The following is a 10,723-nucleotide window of genomic DNA, read 5'->3' as shown; positions in this document are numbered from 1 at the left end:
ATATAAAACTCTGAAAGAAACAAATAGCCAAACAAGAATCATATATCCAGCAAAACTGTCCATCAGATATGACAGTGAAATTATGTCATTTTCAGACAAACAGAAATTAAAAGCCAACAACAAAAAACTATAAAGTAAAAAGAGGGAATAATGTAGTTTCCAAATGAAGATGAAATCAAATTGCTTCAAGATAAAGGTAAAATAAATAAAAAGAAAATCTAACCGTAATCCTGAAAACCAGGCCAAACCTTACTCTTTAGCCCTAGCCCTGGTCTAACCCTTACCCGTAACACTAAAACCCTAGTCCTAACCATAACCCTAACAGTAAACCAAGTGCAAGGCTTAGTTTAGGAGTGCTGGTGTGGCACTGTGGGCTAATGCACTAGACTTCAAGGTTGGCGGTTCAAGATCACCAGTCACTCCTCGGAAACCCTATGCAGGGTTGCTACGAGTCAGAACCAATGCAGTGACACTTAACAACAAAGCCCTTGTCTAAATCTAGCCAGAGTCCCAACCCTAACCCTCACTCCTTATTCTTACCTCCCTCCACACACACAAAAAGAAAAAGCATCAATGTCAAAAAAATGAAACTATACTTATTTAATTAACAAGTTACTATCAAGAATGTAATTATACAAACAACTCCTGTTAAACTGTTTTCATTTTCTCTAGTTAATAAAATTTAGGTATTCTTTGAGGAATGCATTATTATGCCTAACATAAGCAATGTCTATTCTAAAAAACAAAACAAAAACCAGTTCTATTAAAAAACAAAAAATCTAAACATTCCCTTTCAATCCCTAAAACTAACATTTTTTCCCTTTGATAATTTGATTATTTGTCTTTGTACTTCTTTAAAAAAATAACTCAATGATGATATCATTCTAGTTATGAATCTTTCTGTTGGTAATTCCTGGGAGTTTTCTTTCATAACACTAAGGATACTGGAGTTGAGAATTCCTCTTTTTAGGTTATTAGGGGAGGAAGCTCATATTAATGCTGTGAACAAAATTTGCAAGCAGGTTAACGCGATTGTTTTTCACGAATGGGCTTCTTAGCTGTTCTGTGAATGCAAATTTTTGCCTGTACGTACACATTTGAAAAACAAACAAACAAAAAACACTAACATTTTATCATTCTTAAAATGAGTTACTTTCTAGAAAATGATTAAGACCCACTAGGCTCCAAGTCCTTCAGAAAGCACCACACATAGTCCCTCATGTTGACACTCTGCTTCAAATCTAATGAAAAATTTTATGTGTTGGGTTTAACAAGGTAATAAACAAGACTGGTGTTTATTCTTTGGTTAATTTCTTCACTGAAGATAAACATTAGTTGTTCAAAAAAAGTATGGCATACTAGTTTGCTGACTCCTAAGTGTATCTTAAATTTCACTGATGAAATATACTGGAGCAGTTCACATATTTAACACATGCTAAGCCTACTGCCACCTAGTTGATTCTGACAGCAACCCTCAGGACAGAACAGAACTGCCCACTGGGTGTCCAAGCCTGTAAATCTTTATGGAAGCAGGCTGCCACAGCTTTCTCCCCTGAAGCAGCTGGTGGTTTTGAACCTTTCAGTTAGCAGCTGAGCACTTAACCACTGAACCACCAGGGCTCCTTTTTACCATGGGCTGAATCTGGCCAAATCTACTTTGTTTCAATAAAAAGGAAACCAGTTTTATTAAAGTGATAATCCTAAATAAAAAAAAAACAAGTCAGTTAGTACCCACAGCAATCCCATGTGACAAAACAGATCTGCCCTATAAGGCACATTAGTTCGAACTCATTGGCGTTTCCAAGGCTATAATCTTTACAGGAGCAGATCCCCAGATCTTTATCCTGCAGTCACTGGGTGGGTTTGAACCATCAACTTTTTGTTGATGGCAGTTTAGCAGCGAAGTGCTTAATAAACCTGATGAAATGCTGAGTTAAGAACGGTTTCCTGAAGATTCTTTGCCCATAGTACTTCGTATTAATTAAGGATATAGATATATTTTAGAGATTAGGCACATTCAGGGTAATATGGCCTTAGACTACATGGAAACATTTTAGTTCATTTTATAGTCTTGTCTTTAAAAAACACCTTGAATTGTAAAGGTAGATGTTTTGTAGCAAGGAGGGGAATGATTAACTTTTCAGTCTAGGAGCAGAGGTCCCTGGGACCATCAAGGGAGAAGAGGGGAGAGTGGGACTCTACCCAGAGAAGCAGTGATTGATGCCTGAAATGGAGGCAGAGGTGATGATGTGGAGAGATGGAGCAGCTGGGGACTTTAGACCCAGAGAGGGAGAGGGGCTGTGTGCTGACAACCGGGTGGCAGGCTTGCAGGGTATACCCTTTGGTTGGTTGATGATGCATGGAGGGGATTGTAACCATGGCAATTAAACGATATACAGTAGGATGAATATAAAACTAATGTTTTTCCATGTAAACTATCACATAATTCACAATAAAACACTAAAAAAAAAAAAGAACACCTTGATTAATAAACTAGTGGAGTGTGTTTCAGAAGCATGGTGGCTTTGTAACTGCCAACCCCAAGGTCAGCAGTACGAGCCTACTGGTCACTCCGCAGGAGAAAGATGAGGCTTTCTGCTCCCAAAAATATTTACAGCTTTGGAAACTGTTGAGTTGTAACCAGCTCAACAGCACTTAACAACAAAGTGTGTTTCACATTGTTTTCCTAAAAATCATACAGCTCATACACAGGCTGAATGGGTATCAAAGGGAGAGTGGCAGTGTACCCACAGATCTAATAAAGGCTTGACAGGATATTTGTACAGGGGCATCTACCTGTGCTGCAAACACACCTGTGAATGTGATGGAAGATACCAAGGTAGCATGATGAAAACTTCTTAGACCTTACCAAACACCTTGAGGCAAACAAGTTGCTGGGCCTTGGAGCTAAGAACCAGTCTCAGGAGAAACCATGGTCAATTGGCACAATATAGTCCCCAAAGATGATGTTCTACATCTTACTCTGGGATCTTAAAAGCTCATGAGCAGCCCATCTAAGGTACAACTATTGGTCTCTCATGTGTGAAGGAAAGAAGAGTGATGAAAACTGAAGATGCCAAGAGTTAATCCAATGGACTAATGGAACACATGAACAAGACACTGGGACCTACATGGTACCCGCCTACCACTACCCACTGCTCTGAAAAGGTCACATTAGAAGGTCCCAAATACAGAAGAAGAAAATGTGGAACAAAACTTAAAATTATAAAAAGGATTAGGCTTACTGGTCAGGAAAAGACTGTTGGGTTTGGAATGGAAATCATCCTTGTGGCCCAAATTTTAGCCAAATGGTAGATCGGTATATAGAAGGGACAACGCTAGTAAGGTATGCTCCCCAAGAAATGCCAACATTTACCCAAAGACAAAGTTCAGAAGGGTTGGGAAGGTCGGTGGAATGGAAATAAAGAATCACAGGGAGGAAGTGGGATAACTGTTGTTGTATAGAGGGGATTGCAATCATTGAGATGAAACAACAAAGTGTAGGATTTGTTGAATGTAAAGCTGGTGGTCTTCTCTGTAAACCTTCACTCATTTCACAATAAAAAGTTTAAAAAAACAACAAGAAAACCCTTAAAGCTCAAAGAAATATACCAAGGCACTTCAAAAATTTCCCCGGAAAAATAGAATTCAGACCATGAAATTTTTCCAAATAGCTAAATTAAGCTATCTGAGATACTCAAACTAAACAAGTCACAGACTGGTTTAATTGTAAGTGTTTCATTGCTATTCCCACAATATGAAATTATTATAACAAAGCTTTAAGGCAGAGACAATATATCCATAATGACAACCTCAAAAAAAAATTTCTAGGAGTCTTAACTATATTAAATCAACACATTTAGTGAGTGCCTCTGTGATGCTGGTAACTGTGTTGATACTGTAGCTTTAATCTAATGGTTTTAATCACTCTCATTGGGATGAGATTATTGAGAATCTAGTGATTAAATCTGAGTATGGCAAAAAGACTGAATAATTTCAAAGTATGATTAATACCAATGAAAAGTAAAATGGGACTTAACTGCCCGCCCCCCCAAATTCAAATCATCTAGCTAAAGAGTGTGAATTTAGAAATGTACAAATTGAAAACAAAAAAGGTGAGGAGTAATAACCAAAACCTATAGGCACAAGATAGCTTATCATAAAAATAACAAATATAAAGTTGAACACAAAGTAATAAATGATGTAGTGCATTGATAATGTGATTTTTAAAAAAAACTTTGAGCTGAAACAAATGACAACTTGGATCCTCAGGTTCCCCTTTCCAATTGTCACTGCAAAAGGAGAAAACAAATTATTCCATGCTAAAATAAATATTCCTAGAGAGGCACTTAATTAGGCTGTCACATTCTAATACACGGTCAAAGAGATTCAAGGGCCTAGAAAAGAGTGATGGGCACTCATCTGCAGAGTATGGGGAGGTGATAGAACAAGACTGCATTACTTCTCCCTGAAATACACACAGTGAAAACTCAAAAATCTACAAAGTGTCCAAATGTAGACATTTGTGAGTTTCTACTTTGCTGATTGAGGTATGTGAAGCTGTCAGGTAAGCTTCAAGTCCATCTGAAGAAACAGCAAAGGTATTTCCCTTGGTTAAACAGACACATTCGATTTGATGGAAACATGAAGTAGGAGCCTTAAGGTTTAATCTATAAGGATGGAATGACTTCTATTGTAGGTTGTTGTTGTTGTTGAATGCTGTCGAGTGGGTTTTGATTGATAGCAACTCTCTAGAAGGTTTCTGAGGAGTGACTGGTAGGTTTGAACTGTGCAGTTGAAACTGACCTTGCAGTCCAGTGCATTATCCTGCAGTGCCACACCAGGACTCCATTATAGGTGGTGGTGGTTATGTGCCGTGGAGTCGGTTCCGACTCATAGCGACCCTGTATAGGGTTTCCAAGGCTGTAAATCTTTACAAGAGCAGAAAGCCTCATCTTTCAAATGTGAAACAGCTGGTAGTCTCGAACTGCTAACCTTAAGGTTCGTAGCCCGATTCATAACCACTACGCTACCAGAGCTCCTTCCATTATAGGTAGTATCCCATTTAATGCTGTTATACTGGAGGCACTTAACAACAAAAATAACAGAAATACTATAAGTGGGTGGCTTTAATGAACAGCCATTTCTTTTTTCAGTTTTGTTGTTGTTGCTAAGCACCGCTGAGTCAGTTCTAACTCATAGCAACCCTGTGTAGGGTTTCCGAGGAGCAACTGCTGAGTTTGAAGCCCTGACCTTGCAGTTCAAACTGACCTTAAGGTCGAGTGCTTATCCTATGGCACCACACCAGGAGTCCACAATTTAGGAGGCTAGAAATCCAAAATCAGGGAACTGGCTCTAGGAGAAGGCTGTCTTTGTAAGTTCTTTAGGTAGGTCCTTTTCTCTTCAGCTTCAACTGCTTGGCTCCTTGGTGATCTTCATGTGGCTTGATACCCATCTTCCCCCCATCTCCACTTGTCTACTTCCTTGTTTAATCTGTTTTTAATTTATATCTCAAAAGAAATGGACTTGAAATACACATCCTACATTAATATCATTAGCATAACAAAGAAAACCAGATTCCCAAATGGAGTTATAATCATAGGTATAAGGAAATTTATATAGAGGTTTTGGGGAGAACACAATTCAATCCATAACAGGTGGAAACAATATGGAGATTTAATTATTTTGTTGTTGTTAAGTACTTTGGAGTCGGTTCCGACTCATAGCGAACCTGCACAGGGTTTCTGAGGCTGTAAATATTTATGGGAGCAGAAAGCCTCATTGGTCTCCCGCGGACCTGTTGGTGGTTTCGAACTGCCGACGCTGAGGTTAGCAGCCCGATTTGTAACCACTACAATGGTTAAATCAGCTGAGCTCCTGATTTAATTATATTACTATTTTTATTAGAATTGTTATTCTAAGGGCTCTAGTAACAAAGTTACATAGGTTTTGAGAAGGCTCCTTCTAAAAGCATGGGATTTTTTTCTATAAGTCATTATTTTTACTGCAAGTTTTTTTTTTCAGGTTTTTTTTTAGGAGTAAGTATATATGTAGTAAAAATGCCTCTACTAATATCCTTGATGAATGCTAATTTTGAAAACGTTGATGAGGTAGTTAAGTTTGGTAATGTTGTTGTTAAGTACCGTGGAGTCGGTTCCAACTCATAGTGACCCTGTACAGGGTTTCCAAGGCTGCAAATCTTTATGGGAGCAGAAAGCCTCATCTTCTGCGGAACAGCTGGTAGTTTCGAACTGCCGACCTTGAGGTTAGCAGTCCAATTCGTAACCACTGCGCTACCAGAGCTCCTTAAGTTTGGTAATAGTCTAAATTAAGGAGTGACCTCCCCAGTCTCCAAGACCCTGAGACCAGAAGAACTAGATGGTACCCAGCTACACTGCTTACTGTACTGAAAGGGATCACAATAGGAGATCCTGGATAACAGTGGGAGATAATGTGGATGAAAACTCGAGTTAAAAAAAAAAGACCAGGCTTATGGTCAGATAGACTGGTTGCTGTTAAGTTGTTAAGTGCTGTTGAGTCAATCCCAACCCATAGCAACCCTGTATAGGGTTTCCAAGGAGCCGCTGGTGAGCTCAAACCACCGACCTTGCAGGTCAAACGCCTTTGCACCTGTTGCATTAACCCACAGAACCACACAAGGACTCCAGATAGACTGGTGGAACCCCTGAAACTATGGCCCTTAGGCTTGGAACTAAACTCACTTCAATCTCCCATGAACTTTTGGCAAAACAGTAACATCACTCCTTAGAACAATCAACCACACAAGACCAAAAGGGCAGTATTTGACCAGGGATACAGCTGTGGCCCTGTGGGTTAATGCACCAGACTGCAAAGCTGTTTTAACTGCAAGGTTGGTGGTTCAAGCTCACCAGTTGCTCCTTGGAAACCTGATACAGGGTAACTATAGGTCTGAATCGACTCAACAATGGCACTTAACAACAACAGCTCAGAAAGCAAGAGATAAAAATAAACAAGGACAACAGAAAGGATAAACACAGGAAGGAGGTGGGAAGAGTGCTGTTATAGGGTGGGAATTGCAATCAATGTCATGACACAAAATGTGTATGAACTATTGAATAGAAAATCAATTTGCTCTATAAACTTTCAGCTAAATCATAATAAAAGTTTTTTAAAAAGCACTTGACTTCCTCTGTCATTAAGATTAGAAGAACTGGACTGTGCTTACTACCATTAGTGAACATTTTGATAGAAGGTTCTATAGAAGTCCTGATCCAAAGGGGGGAAAACAGAACAGAAAATTTAAATTCTCATGGAATTCAGATGTTCTGGAGCCATGGAGGTACATGAACCCATGAACCCAAGCTCTGAGATAATCTTTAAAACATATACCAAAAATTTTCCCAAAAGTTTTCTTAAAATTAAACAATTGTTTAGCTTAACTAGTAAAGCTGCCTTAAGCATTGTGTTTTCTAAGATCTATCCTTATGGGATCAAATTGATAACAGCAATTCTAAAGATTACATAGGAAACTTGGAGGGTAAGAACAACTCAGAAAAAGATGTTGAGAACGGTGGCACCACAGGAAGAATACAATTAATGTCACCAAATTGTAGAAAGTGTCAAATTGGTGTATGTTCTGCTATATATATGCTCAACTACAACAAAAACAAATTATAAGACAGAATAGACACAAAGGAGGTGATAAAAAGGCTGAGACAGAGATGGAGTTAAGCAGACATAAGCCTAGGGAGCAAAGGAATGCCAACTGTCATCAGAAGCTGAAAGATGCAAGGAAGGATTTTCCCCTAGAGCCTCCAGAGGGAGTGTGACCCTGCTGATGCCTTCATTTCAGACTTCTGGCCTCCAGAACTGTGAAAGAATAAATTGCTGTACTTAAAAAAAATTGAGGCATTTGTTTATAAGAGATGAAATTAACGGTCATGTTTTATATTTAAAATGAAAGTGCATAAAATTAGAAGTTCAGAAACAGCACTGATCTTCTGTTATGAGTGATGGAAACATTTGGGAATGGGAATGGTTGAACAGCATGATGAACATAGGGGCTTCAAAACATTTTGTGGAAAAATTTCATTTTTTCCATGAACTTTTTGAAGCCCTCTTGTATTTAATACATATGAAGACTGCTGAAATGGCAAATGTTTTGTTTTCTAGATTTTCACCATACACACACAAATTCAGAAAAAGAACAAACTTTTAAATTGAGAAAACTAGTCCTAAAACAAGAAGTCAAAGGAGTTGAAGTTTATAGATCAAGAAAAAAATTTTGGCCCTTGGGTAATTCAGGACCTACTCATCTATTGTTGTTGTTATTAAGTGCACAGGGTTTCCCAGGCTCTAAATCTTTACGGGAGCAGAAAGCCTCATCTTTCTCCTGCGGAATTGCTGGTAGTTTTGAACTTCTGACTTTGAGGTTAGCAGCCTAATTCGTAACCACTACGCTACCAGAGCTCCTTTATTACTTGACTATTATTAATCCCCTGATCATATGTCTCTTCTGATCCTCCCTCTTACCTTCTCTCTAATTAAACTGGAAATTCAACTACCAACTCCTCTTGATATCCTTCACTAACTAACCCAGTTTTTGATACTTCTCCCTTCGCTACACTGACTGTGACTATTTATTCAATTGTGCTTTACGTAAATCATATTGTATGTCTAACTGTTTATAAGCATCCATCTTTTGTCACCAACTAACATTTTAAAAACTTGAAGGCAGGAACAATGTCTTCCTTATTTTTGCCTAACTAGATTCCTACACACTATACTTATTTGATGTTATTAATTATGGTGTGAGAATTCTGCCAGAGCCCTCCATCTCCTAGTTACAGAGGATAGAATCAAGTGCACAGAATTTAAGTAAGCATCAAGGCAAGATTTAGACCGATTCCAGCATACTAAAAAACACTGGGACAAACCACCTGAGGTAGTATGAGTATGGATTCACTATCCTAGTACATCTTTATAACTGATTTACCTGCAATGGTTCAGTGCTAATGAAGGGGTGGAGGAGTACAGTAAAATGTGATCATCAAATTTTGATATCCCTTCAAGTTTTATGATTGTGGCACAGATGACAACTAAAAGAGAGTAAAAGTTTAAAAACCAAAATAAAATGCTTTCAGATTCTTGTAAGTCACATAAAATAACTAAGACAGTACCAGTTCTCATTTAGCAACCAAAAAGGCAAAACAAAACATGGTGCATCGAGTCAATTCGGACTCATAGCAAGCATGCAAGACAGAGTTGAACAGATTCATAGGGTTTTCAAGGCTGCAATCTTTACAGAAAGGGGCACTGGCGGCACAGAGGTTAAACCGCTGGGCTGCTAACCGAAAGGCTAAGAAAGATGTGGCAGTTAGCTTCTGTAAAGATTACAACCTTGGGAACGTTGAGACAGTTCTACTCTATCCTAAGGAGTCGCTATGAGTCTTCAAATCAACTCGATGGCAATGGATTTGGTTTATTAGGTAATCTTTATAAAAAGCAGATTGCCACATCTTTCTTCGGTGGAGGGGCTGGTGGGTTCGAACTACTGACCTTTTAGTTAGTAGCCCCCCATTTAACCATGTGCTACAGAGGCTCCGGTTCATTTAGCAACATCAACTGCCAATTCGGCATAAGCCACTGAGCTGGGCACTGTCAATTGGAAATTTCAGTCCTTGCTATCATTGTCCACAGTCGCAAAGAAATGACCACTTCAAGGAAGGCGAAACAAAGCACCGTGGAAACGCCAAGAAAGGGGGCTTGCTGGTCACGGTTCGCAGGGTAGGGGCGTGAGCGATATCCCACAGGCGAAGGTACAGCAGATTGAAAAGAAGTCGACTGAACGGCCAGGGATGGGCTCCGGCGTCCGGGACAAGGGAGCTGGAGGAGCCCTGACCCGGGTAGGGAGAGACCGCGAACTCCTTGCACGCGGGCAAAGAGTCGGTGAGGCTGGGAGTAGGGACGTAGCGATGTACAAGGAGGGAAAGAAATGACCGCCTAGGGAAAGGCGCCCACCTCGGAGCTGTCGTCTTCTTCAGGAATCCCTCCCGCCCTCCCTGGCTGGGCATCGGCCCCGACAGCTTCGTGCCTCACCCAAGTGCCCCGAGTCCTGCTTCCGCCTCCGCTGCAGCCTCTCCCTCAGCGAGTCCAGCTGCTTTTTATGCGCCTGGATAGAGCTCCACGTGTCCGACATCCTAGTCTCCCAACGCGGATGCCTCTCGAATCAGGCGCGGTGGACAAGCACCTCCCAGCCCTCGTTTCAGGAAATATTCTATTTTAACGCGAACACCCCAAGGCTAACCGGAAAGGGATCCCATAAACTATGCAAAAAGTAAAATCCATTTCCGGTTTCTTTAAAGCGCTCGCTTTGAAGCTGAAACTAGAGCCACCTTAAGTGTTGGCGGAATGGCGGATATAGTGTATATTCTTTATGGGAATTCTCGCCTGCTTCCGGGAATAATGAAGCTGCAGCTGCCATTTTGATAGATGGCAGAGCGGCCATGTTGGTTATAGACGCGCATGCGACCATGTTGAATGTTAGGAGATGCTTTCTGGAGGTGACTCATGTTGATGACAGCTGAGAATTGCACATGTAGTATAGTTTTTTAAAATAAAGGATAACTGACTCTTTTAGAGTTTGTTATTAACATGTCTTTTCCACTCTAAGAGTAGGCTTAAGCTTGTATGCATTCATTTATAAAGGGATACCTGTTACAATGGTTGCTAATCCTTGTAT

General features: G+C 40.0%; 1 protein-coding gene across 1 annotated transcript in view; it reads right to left on the bottom strand.

Annotated features, from left to right (window-relative positions):
- The window catches only part of METTL3 (methyltransferase like 3), a 25,185-nt gene extending 14,891 nt beyond the window's left edge, over window positions 1–10,294 (bottom strand). Inside the window, exon 1 of the mRNA XM_006835465.1 lies at window positions 10,081–10,294. Within this exon, the coding sequence (XP_006835528.1) occupies window positions 10,081–10,180 (100 nt within the window). The 5' untranslated portion in view covers window positions 10,181–10,294. The remainder of the gene's footprint in view (window positions 1–10,080) is intronic.
- Window positions 10,295–10,723: the final 429 nt, after the last annotated feature.

The sequence above is a fragment of the Chrysochloris asiatica genome, unplaced genomic scaffold (assembly GCF_000296735.1).
Source record: "Chrysochloris asiatica unplaced genomic scaffold, ChrAsi1.0 scaffold00017, whole genome shotgun sequence".
NCBI classification, from domain to species: domain Eukaryota; kingdom Metazoa; phylum Chordata; class Mammalia; order Afrosoricida; family Chrysochloridae; genus Chrysochloris; species Chrysochloris asiatica.
This window is presented reverse-complemented; position numbering and strand designations above follow the sequence as displayed.